Genomic DNA, 27,202 nt, shown 5'->3' on the forward strand with positions numbered 1-27,202 from the left:
ATGAAAGTGAAAGAGCAGAGTGAAAACGTTGGCTTAAAGCTCAACATTCAGAAAACTAAGATCATGGCATCTGGTCCCATCACTTCATGGGAAATAGATGGGGAAACAGTGGAAACAGTGTCAGACTTTATTTTTGCGGGCTCCAATGTCACTGCAGATGGTAATTGCAGCCCTGAAATTAAAAGATGCTTGCTCCTTGGAAGGAAAGTTATGACCAACCTAGATAGCATATTAAAAAGCAGAGACATTACTTGGCCAACAAAGCTCCATCTAGTCAAGGCTATGGTTCTTCCAGTGGTCATGTATCAATGTGAGAGTTGGACTATAAAGAAAGCTGAGTGCAGAAGTGATGCCTTTGAACTGTGGGATTGGAGAAGACTCTTGAGAGTCCCTCGGACTGCAAGGAGATTAAACCAGTCCATCCTAAAGGCGATCAGTCCTGGGTGTTCATTGGAAGGTCTGATGTTGAAGCTAAAACTCCAATACTTTGGCCACCTGATGGGACGAATTGACTCATTTGAAAAGACCCTGGTGCCGGGAAAGATTGACGGCAGGAGGAGAAAGAAGGGGATGACAGAGGATGAGAAGGTTGGATGGCATCACCAACTCAATGGACATGAGTTTGGGTGGGCTCTGGGAGTTGGTGACGGACAGGGATGCCTGGCATGCTGCAGCTCATGGGATCGCAAAGAGTCGGACACAACTGAGTGACTGAACTGAACTGAACACAATGAAATTATATGACAGTTATGGGAAGCTGGGTATGAGCCCCAAAGAATAAAGGGACTTTACAGAAGGAAGGACTGTTGGCCTGGAAACAGTGCTGAGGGGTGAGGAGGACACGTCTCCACCCACCAACTCTGGGAGGCATATACTCTCTCATGGGTATCTGCAGGGTCAAGCCAGGAGGTGCCAGGGTAGCACCCTGATTTGCGGAGACATTGGTAAACCACTTGAAGACGGTTGAGCAGAGGACATGACAAGGTCAGGTTTGCATTCTAGATAAATCACACTGGCCTGTGTACTTCTTTGAGGGCACTAAGGTAAAGGTACAAAAACAGCTGCTAAATGGTCATGCCAATAGAATACGGATCTCTTGATGCATCAGGCTTGCACCTGTCAGCTACAAATTGGCACGTCATTTTACCTCTACGATGACTGACTCACAAATGCTGCTGCAGCTACTGACCTTCAACATCCCCTGAGGGAGTTCAGAGTGGACAGGAGACATGAGGCAACTCTGTGTTTGGGGCAGGAGGAGGTACGGGCTGGCAGAACAGGTCCTCAGGAGTCAGATATTTTTAGGAGCCAATATTTGAGCTCAATTCTTGTATCCCTTTATAGCTGTACATTTTTTTAAGTCGACAGTGAAAGTGAAGTCGCTCAATCATGTCCGACTCTTTGTGACCCCGTGGACTGTAGCCTACCAAGCTCCTCTTTCCATGGGATTCTCCAGGCAAGAATACTGGAGTGGGTTGTCATTTCCTTCTCCAGGAGATCTTCCCGACCCAGGGATTGAACCCTGGTCCTCCCACATTGCAGGCAGACGCTTTAACCTCTGAGCCACCAGGGAAGCCCTCTTTATAGCTAGGAAAGCACTAAAACCCCTCCTGGTGATGACTGTTCCTCATGACTAGAAGAAAGCTTCACAAGACTAGCGGAATCCATGGGAAAATATGTACTTGATTGCATAGACTGCCCCTTCACCAAAATCACTTATAACCAAGTTCTTCCCTCCTGCCTCTCTGAAGTGGGTTCTCAGAGCTGAGGCCCTCTCAGGTAGGGCTCATTTTGCCCCAGATAAAGCTTCACTCACCTTCCCTGATAGTTCAGTTGGTAAACAATCCACCTGCAATGCAGGAGACCCCGGTTCAATTCCTGGGTTGGGAAGATCCCCTGAAGAAGGCTACCCACTCCAGTATTCTTGGGCTTCCCTTGTGGCTCAACAGGTAAAGAATCCGCTTGCCATGTGGGATTCATGCCTGCCATCCATCTACCCACTCCAGCATTCTGGCCTGGAGAATTTCATGGATTGAGCAAATTTCACTTTTGCTTTTCACACTTCTCATGTTGTACATTTTTTTAAGTCGACAAAGGCTACAGGAAAAAAGATCATTTAAGAGACTGCGATTACACTCCTGATAAGAGATCCCAAGGGTCTAAAACTGAGTAGTAACAATGGGGTGATTAAGATGCGTATGTAGGAGCTCAGTCAGTTAGACTTGAATTGGATGTGAAAACTGAAAGGAGAAAAGAGTTTACAATGACTCAAAATTCTAGCCTCAGAAACTGGTGGTTGATGGGGACAATGGAGGAAAATCAGATTTATGAAAGGCAATCCCAAAGAATGCTCAAACTACCACACAATTGCACTCATCTCACACGCTAGTAAAGTAATGCTCAAAATTCTCCAAGCCAGGCCTCAGCAATACGTGAACTGAGAACTTCCAGATGTTCAAGCTGGTTTTAGAAAAGGTAAAGGAAACAGAGATCAAATTGCCAATATCCGCTGGATCATGGAAAAAGCTAGAGAGTTCCAGAAAAACATCTATTTCTGCTTTATTGACCACACCAAAGCCTTCGACTGTGTGGATCACAATAAACTGTGGAAAATTCTGAAGGAGATGGGAATACCAGACCACCTGACCTGCCTCTTGAGAAACCTGTATGTAGGTCAGAAAGCAACAGTTAGAACTGGACATACAACAACCGACTGGTTCCAAATAGGAAAAGGAGTACGTCAAGGCTGTATATTGTCACCCTGCTTATTTAACTTATATGCAGAGTACATCATGAGAAATGCTGGGCTGGAAGAAGCACAAGCTGGAATCTAGATTGCCGGGAGAAATATCAATAACCTCAGATATGCAGATGACACCACCCTTATGGCAGAAAGTGAAGAAGAACTAAAGAGCCTCTTGATGAAAGTGAAAGAGGAGAGTGAAAAAGTTGGCTTAAAGCTTAACATTCAGAAAACTAAGATCATGGCATCTGGTCCCATCACCTCATGGGAAATAGATGGGGAGACAGTGGAAACAGTGTCAGACTTTATTTTGGGGGGCTCCAAAATCACTGCAGATGGTGACTGCAGCCATGAAATTAAAAGATGCTTACTCCTTGGAAGGAAAGTTATGACCAACCTAGATAGCATATTAAAAAGCAGAGACATTACTTTGCCAACAAAGGTCCATCTGGTCAAGGTTATGGTTTTTCCAGTGGTCATGTATGGATGTGAGAGTTGGACTGTGAAGAAAGCTGAGCACTGAAAAATTGATGCTTTTGAACTGTGGTGTTGGAGAAGACTCTTGAGAGTCCCTTGGACTGCAAGGAGATTAAACCAGTCCATCCTAAAGGAGATAAGTCCTGGGTGTTCATTGGAAGGACTGATGTTGAAGCTGAAACTCCAATACTTTGGCCACCTCATGTGAAGAGTTGACTCATTGGAAAAGACCCTGATGCTGGGAGGGGTTGGGGGCAGGAGGAGAAGGGGACAACAGAGGATGAGATGGCTGGATGGCATCACTGACTCAATGGGCATGAGTTTGAGTAAACTCTGGGAGCTGGTGATGGACAGGGAGGCCTGGCATGCTGCAATTCATGGGGTCGCAAAGAGTCGGACACGACTGAATGACTAAACTGAACTGATGTTAGGATTTTAGGGCTTCCCTGGTGGTTCAGTCAGTAAAGAATCGACCTGCAATGCAGGACACTGCCTGCAATATAGGAGACCAGGGTTCGATCTGATACTGATGAGGTGAGTGTTTCTCCCCACTTAAAGTGAAGACTTGAACTGGGATGTTCTCAGGGGTCTCCTTCAACTTTAAACCGTATGTATCAGAAATTACAGGTGAATACTATGAATTCGGTGACCTGGTTGAAACCTCCTAATCAAACAATACTATCATTTATCATCTAGTCCTTTTGATCTTGGTCTCCAGGAAGTATTTAAACCTTAAGTTTTACTCTGTGGAAAATTTTCTTTCAATACTTCTTTCTTCAATTGATGTTGGTTCTTTCAAATGAACATTGTTTTCTTTGGTATTTAAAATGATGTTATTGTATTCATAAAAGGTACAAAAAGAAGGTATCACTAAGGAATTACTCTTTTTGTAGTTAAACATGCTATTGGGTAAAGTATGGTATAGGAAATATGAGTAAGTGCATGTGAAATCATGTGACTTGTTAAAGGTTGTTTGGTTGTTTGGGGTCTCCTAGGATACTTAGTTGTTTTTCCACCAACACACACATCCTCTACATTCCTAATAAAGCCTTTGGAATCTTCTGGGCCTTTAAAGGCTCTCTCACTACTTTCTATGACTTCACCATATCATTAAAAATCTAACATTATTTACCATAATTTAATAGTAACAAGCTTTGTAACCGTATCCAAGGACATGAACTTGTTTGTTGTAACAACGGCCTGAATAGTCCCAAAGGACATTAAAGAAAACACATACCATGTCAAATTTTCAGTAGTTTTATTGAAAAATGCCTCTTTTGTTTCAGAAATAAATAATATAAGGCAGTGAAATTCACAATCTGCAGTTAAAATATAAAAGCAGCAATTCTATGTTCATAGTCTTGCAAACATTTTCCAACTGCTTTTGATAACTAAGAAACATTATGTTCTGGAAAAAAAAAAAGTTCATACTAAATATACAACACAAACATGCAATTCCATCTCTGCAGAATAATCTGCAATTTGGCATAAATGTTAGCGTGTCTAAAACAAGGAGGTTTAAGGCAATATGGAACTGTATCCAGTTGATACAATAACTTCAGCTACATGGCTTAAGGTTGGTGGTTTTTAAAAAAGAGATGTATAAGAGCATTCTATGCCCTAATGTATGAGAGAGGATAGAAGAGGAAGATAAACAGTTGCAATAGAGTGACTTTTCCCTCTTTTTTGGTTTTACGAGGGAAACTGCTTGGATGGGGATGTAACTGAATTGCAGCTAAGTATTGGAAAAGACAAACTGCCCTCTCGAAATACACCGTCGCTCTGGGTTCCAGGACTTAACTGCTTTAAGAGTTTCACTGAGGCTGTCTGCTAGCTACCTATTTAAGGCACAAAGGACGTTCTCTCCCCGCAGCTTTTGTGAACAAAGGATCTTGCAAACAACTTCAAGAGCAAAGGCAAAAGATTTCTACAGACTGCGCGGGCAGCGAGCTAGGCTTCCTGCAGGAACAAGGTTCGCTAACAGTCAGAAAGGGTACTCTCCGATGAAGCAACGCCGGAAGAAACGTGGCAGGTAAGACGTCCACTGCTCCGTCTGACCTGTAAATGGGAATCCGAACACCTCCCCGCGGCCCGGCCGCGCTGCGCAAGCGCGCGGGATCAGGGTCACTGCCGGGGGCGGTGGGGCAGGGCGCGCCGCCAGCGCGCGTGGGGAGGGTGCTCGCCGGCCGGCTCGTCGGCGCCGTAGTCCTCGTACTCGTCCGCGGTCCGCTCGGGCTCCACCGGCACGATGAAGGGCTCGCGCTCGGGCAAGTAGGCCCCGCCCTCGGGCACGTAGGGCTCTGTCCGATTCAACATTACAGTTATGGCATGATTTGGAAGGGATACACACACACCAAAAGCTAAACCATCACCCGAGGGGACTGCACTCCAGTCTTAATCCCATGACTACAAAAGCAGAGAAATTACACCGTTCTGATTCCTTCCATTCGCAGAGAGAATTTGGTGATCTGAAATGGCACTTGTCTGTAACCTTCAGAGGTCCAGCAGTAAATAGAGTTATTGCACAAACACCTGGGAAGGGTCAGCGACTGGGCCAAAGAGAACTGTCAACCAACCTAGGTAGGAGTTTTTTGCAAATCCCCAAGTAACTTCATGACTTCGAATTTCTCAGTTCAGAGAACCACTGGGAAAGGTGAGGAGGTGATGGGGAAGTTATATTGGCTCCTTAAAACTGAACTCTGGAGGTGAAAGTCAATTATCACCAAGTAATATACAGTACATGACGTTTTCTGTGGCTGTCTGGCCCACAGCCTGAGTTAACAGCTGGTGGGTGAGGACCACCAGTGACAACAGCGAAACAGGAAGAAAAAAAGGGAGTCTGAACTTTTGGTTTGAAAAGGGCGATTACAAAAACCCAAATGAGAGTACATGTACATAAGGTAATCAGACACATCGCTAACAAGCAAGAGATGAGGAGATTCTAATTCGATGTTATTCCGGCAGAGAGCAAGCGGCAGGCAGAAGCTGATTGTAGAATTGTTAAGTGATTTTAGTGGACAGTATCACATACAAATCATTTACAAGCCATAATTAGTTTATTATTTACATAAGGTATTTCTCTTTAACCAGGTTAATTGTTTTTCCCAAAATGGCATCATCTCCGCGTTAGTAGTTTTATTATGCGCCTCTTTCACAACCGAGGCTCCTCATGAGCTGTGTTTGAACTTTTTTTTTTAAATAATATTTTTCTACATTATTACTGAAATGCATCAGGCTTATAAACTACCACCACTGCTTTTGTCTCATTCAAGTTAGTATAAAGAGTCTCCACCCTCCTTTATGATGTCCACCCGGTTCGTTAACCAGATCTGTGGTGAGATTTCCATACAGACTCATTTTCTAATAAGCACGTGCGCAAACATCTCAGAAACAGGATTTTCATGTATTCAAACTGTAAGCAGCACTGGCGACTTAGAAAATTTGTTAGCCGGAACCTGAAACAGGTCAAAGATGATAGTTTTTAAAAGTTGAATTACTATGCAAAAAAAAAATATCTATACACATTCATCTAAGTATGTAATGGTTAAATTATATATGTATATATCCATATATTTCAAGTTACTCATACATACCAGAAGGCAGAGGTAATTCAAATTTCTTTTATAAAGAATGAAATTGCAATTTTGTGAATGGTTTGCATAAGAAATTTAAGATTCATATGATTATTTTTGGTCATATGTAAGTATGCACATAAATATATAGATATATAGATATTCAGATATTCAACTACTCATGCACTACTTGCTAGTAGCCAACCATATCAAACAGCAGTATCATTTTTAAAACTTGCAAGATGCTTGAGGGTGCATTGATGAAAAAGGTCACTGCTGACCACTGCCCACAGCATTAATTTTTTAATTTCTAGATCAGCATATTGCCTCTGTCCCCATATTCCCCAAATTCAGGCTTAAGAGACTTCTGCCTCCTGTAATTGTCAAATTGTCAAATATTAGAATTTTGTGACAAACTCTTGAAAAATTAGGTCCCAGAGTTTATAAAACACTAATTCCATGGACAAAGTAAAATAGTGAAATATTTCCAATTACCTCTACTATGTTATCAAATAGTCTGCCTACACATTAGATTCCCAAAACAAATTTTATATATATATATATTCTTGGCATTCTACAGTTGTACTCAATAAATCCCTGTTCCCAACCTTTAGGCCAAAAAAAAAAAAAAAATCAATCAATAACATTCTTTGAACTATCAGGAGAAATAGAGAAGATTATGTTGTAATTTGATAAATGCAGAAGTATAGAAAGGAGGAGAAAAGAATTATTCAACTCCTATCAGTGAAATAATGTCATAAAATTAACATTGATTCTTTTGAGAGAGACTATTACTACATAATCAAAACACACAACTGAAAGAGTGGCTATCTTGAAGAAATCCTCAAATCAACTTTCCTTCAATCCTAGGGAACTTTATTTTCATACAGGTTTTTCTTTAACTCAGGTGAATTTGGGTCCCTATAAGGGCCACAACATACCTGGATAGCCTTGTCCATTGTATGGGATGCTGGCACATTGGGATGAGTCACAGTATCCAGGAGGACCTGGGGGGCCTCGGATACCTGAGTTTCCAGGACGACCAGGAGGACCTGGAGGACCTCTGGAACCTGTGGACCCTGGTGGACCAGTTCTTGATTCTCCTTGTGGACCTATTGTGGGTTTAAGACAAATATTGCCCCTCTTGTTAAATGCATCTCCCAAGGCAGTCAACAGTACTTTGGTACCTCCACTACTTCAAGACCAGATGAGTCTCTAGCATATGGTAAGAAAATATTTCCTTAGAAATCACCAGTATGAAGCAATGTTATTTCTGAATCTACTGATACTCACTCGTGGTTAACACAAATATAAAGATTTAACCTCCAGGGCTGACCATGGTTGCAAAGGACCTTATGGACCTTATGGTGAAGAAAACAATTCATTCTCAATCTAGTAAACAAAATGCATAGAACAACTATTCTTTCCTTCCAAAACCTCAATAAAAAAACCTGTGAATGAAATCTTGGGATGTGTCAGGATTTCTAACAAGGATATATTTCCTCAGTCTATTAGTCTATTAGCATCTTGAAGAACAGCGGAAGGAGCAGGAAATGATGCCATCCTTAACAGCTGTGAGGCCAAACAAAACAAATAGGGGAAAAAAAAAAAAGGAATCCCATGAAAAGAAAACAGCATCTTTCTGTCACTAAAACTCAGACCCTCATATATTACACTTAGAGTAAATCTTAAATAGAATGTGCTGAAACTTTTTTTTTAAACAAAAAGAACATAAAAATGAGGAGGATCAAGAGGAACTTCTTGTTCAAATATATACCATGATGATTGGCCTGCCTGAAGCTAACAGGATGAGTTTGCGCCTCTGAGGAGGGCTGTGCGCTCTCAAAACCTACCTGGGGGGCCAGGTAGCCCTCGAGGTCCTGGAGATCCAGTACCCCTTTCACCTTTCTCTCCCGGCAAACCTAAGCAAGGACAGAATGGGAAAACACAGAGGGAAAATTATCTGGAAAAATGTAGTTTTCATCGGAACCGATAATACTTGATTTAAGTAATTCATTTCCCTTAGTAAAAGCAGAACCCAATTTTTCACAGAAGTCCACTTTCTAAGCCAAAATTCTTTCTAGACATTTGTGTAATTCCAGGTTCATGGCCAAGAAACAAATCTGGCTACAAGTCAGGGGAAAAATTATTTGAAGAAAACAAACACGTCGAATATATTATTTTAGAAACAGTAATTAAGAACAGAAATCTTGACTAAAGAATTAGAACCCACTGAAGACATCTCAAAGGTACCTCAGCTTCAGTAGCCCTATGAGGATGGCATCTAAACCATCAGAATTATAGAAGCATCTAGGTCTTCCCCAGAATGTTAACCACTACTTTCACAAAGTCAGTCCCCAGCATGCTGAAACATCTGGAATCAGATAATCTTGTTTTTCTCCTTTTCCTTCAATTACACTTATCTACCATGAAATTAAAGCCAAATAAACACATAAGACCAGTTCCAGACCCTGAGTAAAGGAACCAGAAGAATTTGGATCTAAAATCGTAAGGCAGCTTACATTCAGTTGCTGCCCAGCTCTTGCCAGTCAAAACAATTAATACGGTTTTAGTGCCTGATTCCCTTTGCCAAGAAACAATTTTGCTCACTAACAGCAACAATCAGAAAACGGCATTGTCTTGACAGAGATCTCCTGACAAAATCTTCCTGTTTTCTAAGATAAGGATCTCTATAGCCTACAGCTGCCTAGAAAGAAAAACAGGTTCAGGGATGCGTGGCTCTTCTGGGGCTGTCCAAACAAGACCAGCGTCATTTGCCAAGCTCAGCCTTCCACGTGCTTTTCGACCCAGCTTCTACACTTAGCGATTCCTTCCTTGATGCCTAGGCAGCAGCCAGGAATGCCTACCTCGTTCTCCCGGGGGCCCCTGCATCCCTGGTGTGCCTGGGAAGCCGGGCCGCCCCCCAGGTCCTGGTTCTCCTCTGGCTCCTGCGCTGCCGGGGGGACCTGGGGGGCCTGGAGGGCCTGGCTGGTTGCGACTAGAGTGGTAATCGTTTGGAATCTGGTTCAGCATCTGATTGAATCTGTTCATCTGACCTGAAAATTAAAATAAGGGATGAGAACATGAAACAGATTTCTCTTAGTATTTAGTGACATTCATCTCTGTTCCAGCCCCCTCCGGCAAACATTTTAATTAGAATCCCAACCCTAAAATAAAACACTCCAGTCATCCCAGACAAAATGGTCCCTGATAAGAACACCAAATACTGTCTAGTAAGCCATCAACATTACTCTAAACATAAAAGACTTGTGAAAGTTTAACGTGCTTCTCATATGAAGCCCCAAGGTTTTGCCCGATGATGTCACTCAAAAAGAACCTTTTTTTAAATTAAAAAATGACAGCATTTTTGTGTGTGTGCCTACAGCAGTGATAATCAGGCTTTAGTGTAAACTGGAATCACCTGTGGGATACTTCAAACACTACAAATTTCTGGGTCTCATCTCCAAAGAGTGATTCACCAGATTTGGGGTGACCAAGGAACTAATTTCTCACATACAGCATCAGTGACTCTAAAGCAGGCGCTCCTCGGAACCACCCTGGGAGACAGCTGGCCTAAAACTTCTGAAAAGGGAGGCCTTGAGTTGGAGGTCACACTCAGTTTGCAGGCACTGCGCCTTATCACTTAATAAATTTCGTGGAATAAGGAGAAAGAGTCCGTGAATCAAAAGGAGGCAATAGAAAGTTCCCCATCAACGTGGACTTTTCAGGATCAAATTAATCTCCACGGTCCTCCTTCCTTAAGAGTCAGTGAAACTCAAACAGCATAACTTAAGAGATGCAATGATTGCTGCTTCAGTGGATACCCAGTAAAAAATCCTAATATTGAAACTGAAAGGCCCTTTTAAAATGTGATTTTGTATCAGACCGAATATAAGGATAACGGGCTATTATTTTACCTTGGGTTACTGTTTTATCTTGATGACAATCATTAAAATATCATCCACTTTATCTAACAGGATACAAAACTGACAATGTATAAAAAGAAGAGGTTGTGAAAATGAAATAGAAACATTTATCTTAGAAAGTATATATCTTAGAAAACACCCTGCATTTTCCTGCAATTCACTTAAACATGCATATATTCAAAGGAAAAGAAATTTTACCACTTATCAATTGTTCACAGACTTGTCTTGCAACTGCTCGCATCATGTTCTGGGAAGCGATGTCTCCCTAGTGAATTAAATCAGTAAGTATGATCAGCATAGTTCCAGAGTTCAATGTTTAACACACAAAATAAACTTGTAAGTCAAATTTTAAGAAATACATACTCTATCGCCTTTCTCTCCTTTCAATCCTGATGGACCCTGAAATATAGGAATTTCAGATATTACAAACTGACAAACATGGTCTAAAATGACTTCTGAATGGACATGATGAAAGACAGCAAGGTCTATTTTCTAACAAATTAGCAAAATCACACATCGTGTTCACATTCAAGTTACTCACCTTTTGCTTGTCTGTAAGAAGGAATCTAATCTGTCTCCCTGTCTCCCTGTCTCCCTCTCTCAGAAGCAGATGTCCTCCAAAATAGTGCTGAGATGTGCATTTTATGATCACGTTTAGAAGTTATGTATTGTGCCTGCATTTTATGATGCCCATTCACAGTAGAGATCTGGAACTGAAATACATGTCACATTGCCCTTGCTTCTATTCTACCTTTTTTTCATGTCACTATGGCTAGGGAGCTCAACTGACTATTGTAGGTTAATCTTGGTTCAGTTCCAGTAAGAACCCATAAGATCTCTTAATAGTAAGACCTTCCATCAATTCCCTAACTAAACATGCATCTCTAACTTCTAGTGATTTTGTGCCTTGGATATGAAAGAGCTACATGCCTCGATTATCAAAGAACTTAACCCAAATGCTGGTCCCACATCCAAACACAATTACAGAATTTGTTGTTGTTGTTGTTCAGTTGCTAAGTTGTGTGCAACTCTCTGTGACCCCATAGACTGCAGAACACCAGGCTTCCCTGTCCTCCAGTATCTCCTGGAGCTTGCTCAAATTCACATCCATTGAGTCAGTGATGCCATCCAACCATCTCGTCCTCTGCCGCCCCCTTCCCTATTCTGTCAGGCTTCTCACTGGCCACAAGAACACCTTGGAAAAAGTCTTCCTTCTAGTGTAAGAAGTTTTTGTCTTTCTGTATATCTCCAGGCTACCCCCTGAAAGGAATACCCATACCACTGACAAATCTGACGTTCAGATAACATCCCAAACTGCATCTTACCGTCTACAAGACTTTTACCTCAACTCCTCAACATCCATCCAACTGGTCTTCCTTTCTCCCACTTTTGCCCCTTTCGAGTCTGTTCTCCACAAAGAAGCCAGACTGTTAATTTAAGAGGAAAATCGGCCCATGTCACTCTTGGCTCCAAGGGCTTCTTATCACACTTAGAATAAGTGTGGGCTGGGTGGGCCACATGATGGCCTCTGCCCAGCTACCTGACCTTGCCTCTCCTCACTTCATTCGCTTCAGGTGCTCGGATCTCTCTGCTGTTCCATCCACGTGCCCCACTCACCCTCCCTCAGCCTTTGTTCATCTTTCCCCACACCTGGAATAATGTGCCCGCAGATACTCCCAACCTCACTGCACCTGCTCGGACAGGCTCCCTGACCGCTGCATCTGAAATAGCCCATTCACACCACCATAATGGGCCCTGACCCCTTACTCTGTGCCTCTTTCTTTCATATCACTCATCATCACCAGAAACTATATTATGTATTTACATTTTTGGTCTGTATCCCCCACTAGGATCTCTGTGAGGGCAAGGACTTCGCCCTGTTTATGGCTTTATCCAGACCCTAGAATGCCAACTAGCACAGTTAGGCACCAACCAAAGGGTGTTGAGTAAATGAATAAAAACATTCCATCAGCATTTCTTGGCAACATCCACTATACAACATCAGGTATTATATACTTAACAGAAAGACAACTCTGCATACAAGCACTAATGACAAGCTAACCGTGGTTGAGCTAAGTTCCCTGCTAAGACCTTTATACATGCAACTGCTAGTTTTGGTTTTAGAAACTAAACGTAAATAGAAGAGAGAAGAAAAGGAGAGGTAATTTACCACCTTAAAAGGATGGTTAAAGGACGGGAACGGGGTAGATAACGTCCAGATAAATGTCACCAAACTGTAGTTCGAAGAAAAAGTGGAGCCTGACTCTCTCTACCAAAAGTATTCCACTCTCATGGAAACATTATTTAGCTTGGAGCCTTTTGTAAATTTCAGGGAATCTTTTTTGCATTAACTGCTACTTTGTTCCCCCTTTTTTTTTTAATTTAGTGCCTCTCTGAGATTGGTCTAGTATATATGATTTAGAACTCATCTTTATTGCCAGTATCCTGAGATCTCATTTCAAGTAAAGGAAGTAGACATTTCTTTCAGGTTTCTAGCTGCAGCCATCAATTACATCAGTGATATTATTATGTTAGACTCTATTTTGGTCATTATAAAAAGAAATAGAATCCTGAATGGGTTGAAAAGTTCTGTGTACTTTTAACTGCTCTTGTGAAGTTTCTGCCATGATTTATTAATGAAAAGAGAGTAATAAAGTCATGTGCTAGAGTATACACAGAGTATGAGGCATATCAGGAGGCCTTTCATCTTTACGCTGCTTGCTTAATTTTATGTAAACGTAGAAGGCAGGCCATGTCACATAAAGATTCTACCCTAAGTTAGTTTGACATTAAACTGTTTTTTTTTAACTTGGGTTTATACTTTTTTTTTTTAACTTGGACAAAACTTAAGAAGAGAGAAGTTCCATTCAGAGAACAGCTCTGATAGGCGTGCCATCACTAATGTCGGACTTCATGACCTTTGAAATAAATTTTTATATTTCAGAATTCTACTCAGACAAAAAGCTGCTTAAAATACATTTATTCTTCATAGACACAAATAGGGGAGAGCTTGTAAGGAAGAATATGGAGCCCAACAGTCATTACAAATATGTGCTCAGTTATGTCCGACTCTTTGCAACCCCATGGACTATAGCCCGCCAGGCTCCTCTGTCCATGAAATTTTCCAGGAAAGAAAAATGGAGGGGATTGCCATTTCCTACTCCAGGGGATCTTCCCGACCCAGGGATCAAACTCCTGTCTCTTGCATTGGCAGGCAGATTCTTTACCACTAGCACCACCTGGGAAGCATTCAGTTTTGGAGATACAAATTTGAAAACAGAAGATATGCATTAGACCAGCTCAACTATTATTTTAACCAAAACATCTGATAAACAGAAAGGTAAACTGGATATGAGTTGGAGCAGGGCAGTGTAAAAAAGTAAGATAATGGATTAGATAAATTATTTTCATTCTGGGGCTAATACTCTAGCATCCTCAACAGAAGGGCAAAGAGTGAGTGGCAGGGCTACAGGACGCTCACAAAGGGTTAACTTCTGCAGAGCATCCATGGAGGCGCCATGCACCATCATGTGTTTTTCTATCTTAAGCTGCATACCGCTCCTAAATAAAAAGAATGATTCTGCTGACCCAGCTCTGAGTGTTTATACAGTGCAGAAATATGTGTCTTGGCTCATAATCCCATTCTCCTTTTAAAGAAACCCTATGACCACAGTTTTCATCCCAGAATGTTATAACTTGGAGAGAAAAATTTTAGAACTAGTACCAAGTTAAATCCATGGGTTTAGCATAGTTTCAACAAATGCTTCAAACGTATTACGGCAGAGATAACATAAATACGCCACAGTCTTGCAGTCTCTTCATCACTCACAATGGAATGACTAGGCATGCAAGCCATCCACTTACTGGTCTGCCGTGATCTCCCGGCTTTCCTGGTTTCCCACTTGGTCCTGTGACTCCTGGAGAGCCTGGGCTTCCCTGATACACACAGGCAGAGAAACAAAAGGTTACCGTGAAAGAGGAATCCCATGTGAAGGAAACTAACAAAGCGCGGAGGGTTTTGAAAGCTTTCAGCATATTAAGGAAGAGTAAAATCAAATTTAAGATAACATGGAGAAAAAAAATCTTGAAAATTCCTATTCAGTCTTTATGGAGTGTATAGTTGAAAAATACATTTGAAACCATTTGAAAAATATATATACATATACTGTTTTTAATCAGTTTCACCATTCACAGACTGGGATCCTAGTAAATTGGCTACCAAGTGAATTTACAGAAAGCAATTTCTGTTCGTTTATTTCTGTTATCAAAATAGAAAACACATCAAAAGACAAGAGTGAAAACTTTGTTTGGGGAAGAAATTGAGAAGGTATCTGAGCCCCATGTGGTGGAGTTCCCCTTACCTCCAGGAAGTCGGAGCTCAGCCTAGAAACTCACTTTTTCTTTGATGCATTCTAATAAAGCATAATTCTCTTCTATCGTATCAGCACCCTCAACCCCATCAAAACCATAAGAATTTCTCCCTTTTAGCACAGCTTTAAGAAACTTTAGCCATAGTTTAGTCTGTGGGGTCGCAAAGAGTCCGACACGACTGAGCGACTTTCACACAGCCATATTTTAGTAAAATATTTATAATATTGCTAGTCAGTACATTATCTTCTAAAGCTAAAATTTCCTTAAAATGGAATCATCAGATTTCTATAAAACAATTCTTTATTCATCAATCATATAAAGGTTAATCTCTGTAGTAAATACTTTAAATGAAAGTTTACTGTACATTTTCAACTCTACTTGAGTACATATATATTAAACATAAATCATTCCTATCCAGCCAGAAGCCATGAAGAGCATCAATTACCTCCAACAATGTAATTGCTATCTCACCTGGATGCAGATATACAGATACTTCTTTCAGAGTCAATGGCCTCAGTAATTTTCCCAAAGATCTTAATTAGAAAACTTACTCAATAAGAATTACATCCTTTGAATGACTTAAAGCTGTTCTGTAATTAATATCCTTAAAATTCAAATATCATAAGCTACAGACTCTTAAAATTCTAGAACAGGAAATGACCAGCAAGATCATAAAACCCACCACTTAATGTACACAGTGAAGGAACTGGGGCACTAACCAGTTAAGAGATATTTTTCTGTTTTTCAAATATAACTTGATTAAACAGAAAGACTTTTAACACATGTTTTCTCTAGCCGATTTTGATTTAGGAGAATAAAAACAAGCAGGTCCCTCAACAGTGCGGTCCACAGCACAGATGGAATATGCCTCAAAGGTCAGGTTTCTGAACTTTTTCCTAGCAAGTGGGGGTAGGGAGTCAGGACAGGGAGACGACTGTCACCCAATTCCATTCTTACCGGTGGCCCAGGGGGACCCCTGGGTCCCATTGCTCCATCTTTTCCAGTAAAGCCCTATTGTAAAAATGAAATTAAGTGTGGATTAGTGAAATAATGACCAGCCAAAACGGAAAGAAACTAAACAGGATGATAAAAGTGACAGGTGAGAGATTTAACCCAATTGCAGGTAACTTTTCAATATAAAGACAAATATGCCCCCAAAAAAATGCTTTCCGTTTAAGTTATGCCTTTAACTGAATAATTCAGTTCTAAACTCAGTCATTTACAGGGTTACAAATAAGATCATTTTAAGAATCAAACTAGTCTTCTCCAAAGAAGGCAGTTTCCTATTATGAAGATACTGCCTTTTGCTTTTTTAAGAGTATAGAGAACTCTACAGGAAGACTAGCCCTTTCTACTGAAAAGTCAACGTCCACGAACTGGCCTGGGAAGGATCAAAATAGGATGAAGGGAATGTTGTTGAGGAAACCAGGTGACGTCATAGAAGATGCAGGAGAGGCCAACCACCTGGTGGGAAAACCCTCTCCCTTGCTTCCAGGCAGCCAGGACAGGACCACTGTCGCTTCACTCCTGGGTGATTTCTCTCCTCCCCTCCAAGAAAGAGGCAAAACTACCTTAACTCCACCACTCAAAAGAAAGGAAACCCTCAATCTTCACTTAACTGTTTAGTGGTCCATCTCCCCTCATCTCACAGACTAGACCTATACCGGGTCAGGTTGAGAGGAGAGATCTACCCAGGAGTAGCGGGCATCTCTGTGCAGCTTGCACAGAGCCAGACGACCTCTGCCTGGAATGAGTCACTCACTGCCCGCCTAGTATTCATCCCAAGTGCGGACCTCTGAAATCCAGCCGAGGATTTCTGAGTCAGGCAGTTTTTTATGGTTGCTGCATTCCTCTGTCAAAGGAAATTTTTGCCTCCTTTGAGAATAAGTGATAATTTTATGCATATTCTTGGATCCTAGCAAAAAGTCAAGATCATTTGGATCACTGCCTGCATTAAGTGGACTCCCATTGATTTTACAAAAGAGGAAGTTTAAATTATTTCTTTAAAATTGCATTAGAAATAGTCTGTCCTTTCAAAAAAATTCAGAAACTTATAGAGATAAACATTTCAGACTGTTTTCTGGAAGATCCAGCCCTGCTTAACAAAAAACAGACTCTAAGTTCATCTGATGTAACATCAACACCACTCCTGGGAGCCACTTAAGAAGCAAAAATGCTCTGAGTATGGTTTGGACAGTTGAATGTCATCTAAATTTCCTCCAACCACTGTGGAAAACACTCTTTTTCTTTTATTTTTTAAGGTAAATATCATGTCTATGAATAATCCTCCTTCAGTCATTCTAAGAACTTCCTGACCAATCATTTTCTCTGTTTTCCTTGCTTTATTGAGCTATAATTGACAAAATCGTATATATTTATGGTGTACACGTGATGTTTTGATACATGTAGACATTGTGAAATGATTACTACAATCAAGGTAACACACCCATCATCTCACAGAGCTATCATTTTTTATGTAGTGAGACTATTTAAGATACACTCTATTAGCAAATTTCAAGTACATACTATAGTATTAACTGTGGTCATCAAAATGTACATTAGATCTCCAGAACTTATCTGGCATAACTGAAACTCTGTATTCTTTGTCTAACATCTCCCCATTTCTCCTTCTTTTTCAGCCCCTGGCAGCCACCTGCTTCCAGGAGTTCAGCTTTTTTGAGATTTCATACATAAGTGAGATCATGTGGTATTTCTTTCTGCGCTTTGCTTATTTCAGATGGCATGTCCTCCAGGTTCAAGGTTTATCCGTGTTTTGGGAAATGACAGCATTTCCCTCTTCTTTTAAGACAGAATAATATTCCATTATATACATTAAACATATATTCATATATTAAAATATCACACCTTTATCCACTCATTCATGGGCGGACAGTTAGGTATAACCAGTCATTTTCTCTTAGAAGTAACATTTACCTAAATTGGGATGAGGCGGATTCTATTCTGGTGACCTCAGAAGGCTACCACTGAGCCACCTGCAGAACTTTGTGCTGCAAATTTTTTTTCTTTTTTTTTACTTTCCATTTTCAAAGCTGCAGCAGCTATTGCTGCTTCCCTCCATGGGAGGGTGGCCAAGAGGACCTGTGGTTGCTTTCACAGACGCACATGTATGACTTGCCTGAACACGTACTTGTCTTCCTACTTTCTAACAGTCCCCAAAACTGTGGTTCATTTGAAAATCGATCTGAGCTGAAGGCAACCCAAGCCTCTTGCCTCTGACAACTCCATCCACATAGGACATCTTTCTTCATCACCATGATCTTGGGCGTGCTCTCCTGAGCTTTATTCTCTTCTGTCCCACCACAGGTTTCAAGTTTCTTCCTTCCTTCCTTTCTTTCTTCATCCCTTCCTTCCTCTCTCCGTCTCCCTTTCTTTCTCTTTTGGCTGAGATGCCTGCACCCAAAGTCTAACTTTCCAAAACCGTTTATGTTCCATCAGCCGTGACTCCTACTCTCAGCTGTAGTGACAGGAAATTGAGTGGTAGGTACAAGGCTGTGATGGAAAAAAGATGAATAATTTCCTGAAAACTTTCCTCACTCTCAACATGAGGGTCTTGGGTTGCCTCACCACAAAGCTGGATTCACAGATTAAAATGCAAGAGTGAAAAACACCGTCCTTCCCACCCCTTCACTTTTCAGGGAAGCAGTGATGGCGGGGATGGCTGCCTGACCGCCACCTCAGAAGGAGCGTGTTGATGGGGTGGGCACTGACCACCCAGCGAGTCTGCATGGAACCCATGCTGAAGCACGTGCCAAGCCAACATGGCTTCCGCAGTAGCGGTGGCAAGGGAGGCAGCCCATCATTACTTTTGTTTTGTTTTTTTATTTTATTGGAGTATAATTGATCTACCATGTTGTATTTCATTTCTGTTATACAGCAAGATGACTCAGTTATACATATATATTCTTTTCCATATTCTTTCTTATCATGGCTTATCATAGGACATTGAACTATATTTAATATCCGTCATTACTTCCTGAATGCGATATTTTTGGTTTTGTTGACTGATTGCATAGGCTGACTGATCACCCTTGCAATATCATTGTGGTCCTTTATTATGAGACAAGAATTCAAATAAAACTAGAGTGCCAGTCTCAAAAGAGTCAGAAGAATATGTATAAGTACCAGTGGGTCCCAGGCTCCCAGAGAACAGTTTTCTCTTTGACCTCATTTTCTCATAAACTCAAGAGTAGGCATTGGAGCAAATAAATTTCATTGGCAAATCATCCAACATCTGGTATTATCTGGGCAAAACTTTGCTCCATCCGATTGACCCAACTCTTCTGCCCCATGGGGTCTTGGAGGTGTTAAGGTTAACAGATCAATGCATGAGTGACAACTATTACAGCTCTGGCCCTCTCAGAGCCTGCTGCTAGTCTTGTGTTTTGACTTGATTAGTCAGAATATAGACAACACTCAGACTGCTGTCTAAACTAGAAGGTGCTGAAGTCATTAGTGCCTTGGTTCTGAGCAGCTCTAAAACCTTCTATTAAAGCGTCTGTGGTCTCCTATGAAACCAAATGTTTCTGTAACGTTAAACAGAGCACAGAAGCCACTGTGCTTCTCATCTACTTGTCCTAGAAAAAACTGGGTCTCCTGCACTGATCTCCTCATAACTCAAGAACAGACCTGAGATCTGCCATAAATGAGCACAATTCCTACTAAGTTCCAGTTGCTATCCATCACAGAGGCCTGCAGATGGTATCTGAGTTCTAAAGGTGTAGAAAAGATGTCCCTGACCACATACAAAGTGCCACGGGAATCAAGACTATTCTTAGAGCTACATAAAAGATGCCTCATAAAAAATTATTAATTTTCAGATTTAACACAGTTTTCTAGGATTCTTGAATCTCTTCCCAATGAACCAAAATTCATTGGTTTCTGAGTATGCTGAATTTTTTTAAATTTCCAAAATTCTAACGACTCATTTAAAGTCCCACCATTTTGTTTCATAGACCTTGAGATTGCCCTGGTGTCAGTTGGCCCACTGATATTAGCTTTCCTGCCTCCTATGAGATATGTGAACTCTGCATTTTCAGCCACACCAACCGAACTATGGGGGGGGGGGGGGGGGGTTAATTAATAGGCAATAATCATGTCCAATGTCATTAGAGGCCGCACAAGAACACTTACTCTGTCTCCTGGAGGGCCCATTGGTCCTGGTGGGCCAGGTAATCCTGGAGTTCCCTACACAAAAGGAAACAAACAAGAAAACAAGGTAATAAACTTCTTGTGTGAGGAAAGGAATTTGTGTCCTTCTCCAAAATGTTTGGGAGAAAAGTGCAGGGACTCTGCGAAGGAATAGAAACTCAGTAGCGAGTGCAGAGCCAGCCCGCGAGGGAGACTCTAGCTCAGTCAACAAGCCCAGACCTGACTGCACAGCCTCAGCCTGAAGCCTCAGGCCAGGCGACGGAATGGAAAATGGCCAGGCTTCTGCTCTGCGGCTTAACCTTGGTTCACCTTCTGAGGCACTACAAGGGCAACTTTGCAAAGAACACTTGACAAGTCAAGAAAAGGCAAGGTGAAGAACAACTCACAGTCCGGCCTGGAAGTCCTGGCTCTCCGGCATCGCCCTTCATTCCCTGGCGACCCTGGAGCAAGCAGTGGGAAAACAGGTCTCAGCATTTTACAGAAATTAAGTGAAAAGGGAAGACGTGAGTCATTCCTGAAATCTCTATCACTTCATAAATCCAATGAAGCATATTTGTGAAGGGAGATGAATAAATTATTTTGGGGACTGATGCTCACTTTTTAAACTACAAATGCTGTTATAATTTCCATTTATCGTGTTATGGGATCATTTTATATAATCATGGGATAATATGCCTTTCTTTTAAAAGAACCCAAGTTGAAGGGAAAACTATTTTTATTATTTAACATATTTAATTTGGTGCTAATTGTAATGGAGAGTCAATGAAACGTAATATAATTTTGTTCTTTATAACTACATGCTAGAAGACACTTGTTAATAGGCAGATCCGAATTAAAGCTGATAATTTAATAGTAGTAATAAGAAAATAAATAGAAATAAAACTCCCCCAAACTCCCCTGTGAATATATGAAGCTAAAAGTAGATACATTCAACCCTGTTCCATTTTTATAGCTGCACTGAGAGGTATGCAGGATCTGAGTTCCCTGACCAGAGATTGAACCTGTGCCCCCTGCAGTGGAAGCTCAGTCTTAATCACTGGACCCCTAGGGAAGTCCTGCATTCAACCCTTTTGAGTGAAAAGAAAAACCCAGTTCTTTCAAATGTTTCATTTCTAGCTATATCTGATATAGATTATTTTTTTCTCTAAATGCTAAAAAAAGGTCTTTAAAGGGAGTTTAGATCTAAATTTAAAACTATGTAATTATCTGGATTCTTATTCATATGCTGTATTTGTTTTATTTTAAAGTATAGAAAAAAGTAGTTAAATAAAACACCAGCCTCAAAAGGTAAGACACTTCTAAATTCAGATTGGCATTTGGAATAAAACAAATTTTTATTGAAGTAATGACCTAGATAAATAAGTCATAAATATCAGACAGAACCCCAGGGCCTGCCACAGACTCAAAGCCATTTCAAAGCTTTCAGGATATTAAAGGATATTTGCATTACTTATTAAAATAATTTTTAAAGGTCAAAGAAGTAGCAACAATTTTTCCTACAGTTACATATTATTACATATGCTATTTACATATCTGAAATTATAGTCACAGGAAGTCATCTCAATGACTAAACTTGTTGAGTTTTCTGAAAAAACACTGGAATTTGGCAAAATAGAGTAGAAAATGTTCCAGTTAAATTCAACATTAATCCACCATCCTCATTTCATACAGAAAGTCTTTGTGCTTACTTGTTCACCGGGAATAGAGAGGCCATTGGGTCCCTGAGGGCCTGGAGGACCCTGGGGACCAGGAGGACCTGTATCTCCACGAGGACCGGGGGGCCCCTACATACAGAACAGAGAAACAAGCACAGAGTCATAGACTGCCCTTCCAGGGCTGTCTTCACAACTCTAAGATACCAATCAGAATCCCTGCAAACATTTTAGAAATCATCCCATCTATTGGGTTGACCAGAAAACCCAAACGAAGTTATTGGCCAACCCAATATAAAAGCATTTATTAATGTCATCCTTTCTTCCTTTGAATACTCACTAAAAGAATTAGAAAGTACAATAAATTCACAAGAGCACTTAAATTTCCAAACCTCCTATTTTAACAAGGGAATAGGTTTCTTAAAAACTAAAATACATCAAATATATTCATATATCTATAGTCCTAGATTCATTCAGAGATCAAACCTCACAATTCACTAGATTTGATTTCTTTTAAGCTGGTCCTGATTCCTCTTAGACTTGGGCTGATTTCTGGGACTAACACATGTCTATATCAAGAAAGGAAAGAGCAGGTACGTTCACTCAATGTTGGAGCTTCTTTGCAGGGTGTCCAGGTAGAAAAGGACAGACCTGGAGTTAGACAGACCTGGGTCAGCACCCCAGCCTCACTTTCCTGAGTTAGCTTAATGACAGTATGACAAAAACTACACATCACCTTCATAATACATCCTCCCAAGATGCTGGAGTTGTCTTACGGAGACAGTTTTGAACCGATAGAAGAGGCCAGTGACCCCCAGCGAAGGCAGATGTGGCCGGCTCGGCTCTTTCTCTGAGAGAGATGAACCCTCCCCAGCCCCCTCTAGTGGGACTCTGCTCCTTGAGGGGGGTCTTCCAGCTGATGGCCAGGTCTCCCCCTCTGCTTGCCCATATGAGAGCAGAGCCCTTAGGTGCTTCTCTAGGTCTCCCATGGGCAATTCCCACTTCAGTGACATCCCCTGTACATTCCTTTATCTGACTAATCTAATCTACCATTTTGACATCCAGAGGCAAGACAGAGATCATTATATTGCCTAAGGCTCACTAAGCTTGAATCAACTTATTCAAGGTCACATTACCCTGTGAGTAGAAATTTGAATAACAAGACTTCAACATATAGGTGAAAATGTAAATGCACTCTAAAATATACTTACAACTGCCCCGCTGACACCTCTTTCACCTCTTGGACCTTTAGCACCAGGTCCTCCCTAAAATACACAGAGCACATTTTAGGGTGAACATAGGAAACTAGGAAGAAGCTGAGACATAAAAATTGCTTTAAGAAGCAGCGCATACTCCAGACAACCAATACTACTACAGATATTTATGAAATATGGAAGTAAATACTTTCTATCATACAAACATGTGGGAAAGGAGAATTTCAAAACATTCTTAAGGATCTCATTTTTATATTCTGATCTTTCCTTAATTGTTAGCAAATTTTGAAGTTGATTTGAAAATTTGAGGTTTACTTAAAAAAACATTAAATACAATATTTAAGCATTTCTAAGGAAAAAAAATTATTTCAGAATTATATGAGTGTATTCTTCAGGAAAAATAATATGCAATAAGAAGACTCTCTCAGAATCTCAGAACATGTAATTTAGTAATAGGAATTCAGAGACCTGTTCACCGAACAAAGAGGAAATAAACATGATACTGACATGTTATCTTACAATTAGGAAAAAAATTCCTAATTCTCAAAAACATCGAAGTCACATCCAGGATATAATTTTATGATTATAAATATAAGTCAGGTAAGTCACTATTAATTAAAGAAAATAAATGATGCTAATTCCAGATATATTTTGATTCCATATATGAGGAGCTGGTTTGTAATTAACCTAAAATCAATTTACATTATTTGTTAACAACCATGTATAGTAAAATCTGGTGTTCTAAGGCTCTTTAAGCTGTTTCTATGTTAATTAATCCATGTTCTTAAAAGAGGTCAATAAAGCTTAGTGGTACCACTTCCATTCTGAAAAGCCAGCCCAGGTCACATGTAATTGATCAACAGGATCTAACACTGTACTCTTCAATGTTTTGCATCGCATTTTATTGGTCTCCCCTCCTACCCCCATAGAAAGACCTGGTCAGTTTTCTCACTCAGGTTATTCCTAACCCCAACACTTTCACCCAGAGTTTATAATATCATCACATACATAAATTATCCTCTATATGTTATTCTATGATATGCTTGTTAATAATATACACATATCCTAGGCTCTAAAGATTTTTTGGGTCAGCCTCTCAATCATGGCTCCATAACATAGGTACAAGAAGCTTTCAGGAGATGTAAGGAATTTTCAAAATCATGTAATTACAGAGAGAAACCCAAATCCGTATCTTGAAAAACTCTTGAATGCTAGCCCATATCATTCATTCTCATGTGAGTAGAGAAATGTGTTCAAATGCTTGAAGATTTTCTTCTGGATTTACTCCAGTTCAGATCTCAAGATGTGCTGTGAAAATGGTCTGCAATTCATCTTGTTCTGTCCTAGAACACACCAGTGGCTGGAAACATTTTATCCACAACACACTGACCAAAGAATGATTATGCCAAAGATTTAACTGGAAATACTAGAAGGACTATTTCAGTTTCCTTACTGCAGGGCCGGGGGGTCCCGGAGGTCCAACGCTGTCCTGTGTACATGTGCAAGCATTCGGAAGAGCTGGGCATTTTGCTTCATCTCTCTGAAATTTGGAAAAGAATATTTATCTCTGAATTGAAAGTAAACACAGCCTCTTATCCTCCACACCCACTTATCTTATACACACAGGGAAATCTATTTCCCAACTTAAAGGAATAATTTTTAATTATGATTACAAAGTCTTACACCCAATCTTGCTATGCCCCTTTATGTCTTTAAAAGTTTTGCTTTAGGAAATCTCACATAAGATATGTTTACAAAACCATCATCAGGACCCCTGGTAATTTAATCCAATTCTCTCTAGTCTGGTATCAGAGAAATGCTGAGTGTTCCAGATATGGATGCCCATTTCATTCAGAATAAAATTTAAAGTCCCTTCCAGAGCCTACAGGCCTCACACGGTCTGCAAAACAGCACCCCACCACCTTGCCCCCCCCACCCACTGCCCACCACCTCCCGTCTCCTTCACTCTGCCCCAGCCCCCCTCATCCACTTCTTGCTTCTCAGATGCTCAGGGCACCTTGTGGCCTTAGGGCCTTTGCGCTTACAGTTGCCTCTGGTTGGAATGCTCTTTCTCCATTATCCACGTTGCTTGTCCCCTCACTTCACTCAGGTCTCTGCTTAAAACTCACCTTATCCCTGAGCGCTGAGGGTACTCACCTGGCTACCTGTCCTTGTACCCTGGTTGGTTTTCTCTCTATTTCTTTTCACTGGATAACACAGTATACACCTACTTATTAACTCCTCCTCTCTCTCTGCCTTTCACTAGAACATTCCCTTTCACTACTATAACCCCGGCTCACAGGATAGTACCTGGCCTATAACAGGTGTTCAGTAAGTATTTGCTGAAAATAATGCACACTTATTGTGTGGGTGCATGCAGCTCACTATTTGCCTAGAATTCAAATCCTTCATCAGCATTCAACTTCATAACCATTACCACCTACACAGATAATATGGGCGAAGGCCATCATCACTGAGCATTTCTACTTAGACATCCAGAGAGGTATGATGGCTGATCCTGTAAAGGATTTAATAAGCATTTATTGTAAAATGCTGGTATTTTACAAGCACTAGGAGGACTCCACAGTAAATGGGTTTATCAGACATGCTGATTAAAGCAGGACTTTTCTGACTATGCCTAACCACTTTGGCTGTTAGGGAGAATTTCCAGATGCGGTCCTCTACATTCCTGACTTTCGAGGGAGGGCTCCCCAGCCTGAGCTGTGGCCGTTGATGAGCACACACACCATGTGTGTCCCTGGCTCCGTCCTGAACATGCAGCTGCTGAGGGCTACTTCCTCTCCCAGGTCATCCTCATCCACATCTCTTATTCCTCGAAGACTAATCAAACCATGACAAAATTCCATTCTGTTTCACTTACTCTGGAGGGAATATCACAGCATCTGTCTCTACTGGTCCACACCGGACTGCAGACAATATCAAAATTCTGGATTTGGAACTGTAAACAACCAACAACAACATGAGCTGCAGATGCGTGAAAAACATTTCATATTAACATTTCCACATTTTAACCTCTGCTAACTTCTCACACAGACTCTCTTGAGGGTCCAGGCAATTAGAGCAATGTGATCCTTACCTCCTAAAAGCAAAAAAAACCTATGCCTCAGAGAAAGGGACAGTAAAGCAAAATGCAGATGTGATAGTCCCACTTCTGATTCATTTCCTTACCTAAAATGAAATGTCTCATTTTTTTTTTTAAGAGAACATTGATTTCTTTATATCCTTAAAAATGATAGGTGCATTTAATTCAGAATTTTAATTTGAAGACCACACATTTAAATCAACTTTTAAGAGTCTACCTCTGTAAAAAAAAAAAAAAAAAAAAGTAACATTTTTTAAAATTCCTCACTTAAATTGATACTCTTCTTCTTATAAATTCTTACCTAGGGGCTAACTAATAATTTTATGTCTACCTTCAGCTTAACTATTTCAATATATATATTTTTTCTATCTTTCTACACTTAAAAAACAGAGTTCTTTGGATAAAAAAGAAAAGGTCATTTAGATATAGTCATTCTTTTATAAACTTAATGTAATTGTTCTATTTAAATATTAAACCCAATATTCAATAAAAGATTTTAATTGCAATTATATGAAATTTGCACTAACTAGTTCTCCCCTCATGGCTCTGAGGGTAGAGTCTGCCTGCAATGTGGGAGATCTGAGTTCGATCCTTGGGTTGGGAATCTCCTCTGGAGAAGGAAATGGCAACCCACTCCAGTACTCTCGCCTGGAAAATTCAATGGATGGAGGAGCCTGGTAGGCTACAGTCCATGAGGTCACAAAGAGTCGGACACGACTGAGCAACTTCACTTCAACTTCACGTAGTGAAAGCTAGGAGTGTTTGCCAGTTCAAGTTCTCCATTGAGGGTTAAAAATTTCATTTCTGAATAGAGAAGAAAATGCTGCCCATGGAAGAAAGCTAAGCTCAGTAACAGCAATTGAAAAAATAATAGAAGGGCTTCCCTGGTGGCTCAGCAGTAAAGAATCCATCTGCCAATGCAGGAGACACAGGTTCAATCCCTGATCTGGGAAGATCCCACATTTCATGGAGCAA

General features: G+C 40.7%; 1 protein-coding gene across 1 annotated transcript in view; it reads right to left on the bottom strand.

Annotated features, from left to right (window-relative positions):
* Window positions 1-4,461: 4,461 nt before the first annotated feature.
* Window positions 4,462-27,202, bottom strand: part of COL12A1 (collagen type XII alpha 1 chain) — a 113,901-nt gene continuing 91,160 nt past the window's right edge. The window contains exons 52-65 of the mRNA XM_061131780.1: window positions 26,006-26,083; window positions 24,578-24,664; window positions 23,122-23,175; window positions 21,947-22,042; window positions 20,645-20,698; window positions 20,241-20,294; window positions 16,047-16,100; window positions 14,583-14,654; window positions 11,082-11,117; window positions 10,917-10,983; window positions 9,660-9,848; window positions 8,646-8,714; window positions 7,734-7,904; window positions 4,462-6,675 (exon numbers count right to left, since the gene is read on the bottom strand). Of these exons, the coding sequence (XP_060987763.1) occupies window positions 6,665-6,675; window positions 7,734-7,904; window positions 8,646-8,714; window positions 9,660-9,848; window positions 10,917-10,983; window positions 11,082-11,117; window positions 14,583-14,654; window positions 16,047-16,100; window positions 20,241-20,294; window positions 20,645-20,698; window positions 21,947-22,042; window positions 23,122-23,175; window positions 24,578-24,664; window positions 26,006-26,083 (1,092 nt within the window). The 3' untranslated portion in view covers window positions 4,462-6,664. The remainder of the gene's footprint in view (window positions 6,676-7,733; window positions 7,905-8,645; window positions 8,715-9,659; window positions 9,849-10,916; window positions 10,984-11,081; window positions 11,118-14,582; window positions 14,655-16,046; window positions 16,101-20,240; window positions 20,295-20,644; window positions 20,699-21,946; window positions 22,043-23,121; window positions 23,176-24,577; window positions 24,665-26,005; window positions 26,084-27,202) is intronic.

This window comes from Dama dama, chromosome 28, assembly GCF_033118175.1.
Source record: "Dama dama isolate Ldn47 chromosome 28, ASM3311817v1, whole genome shotgun sequence".
NCBI lineage: Eukaryota > Metazoa > Chordata > Mammalia > Artiodactyla > Cervidae > Dama > Dama dama.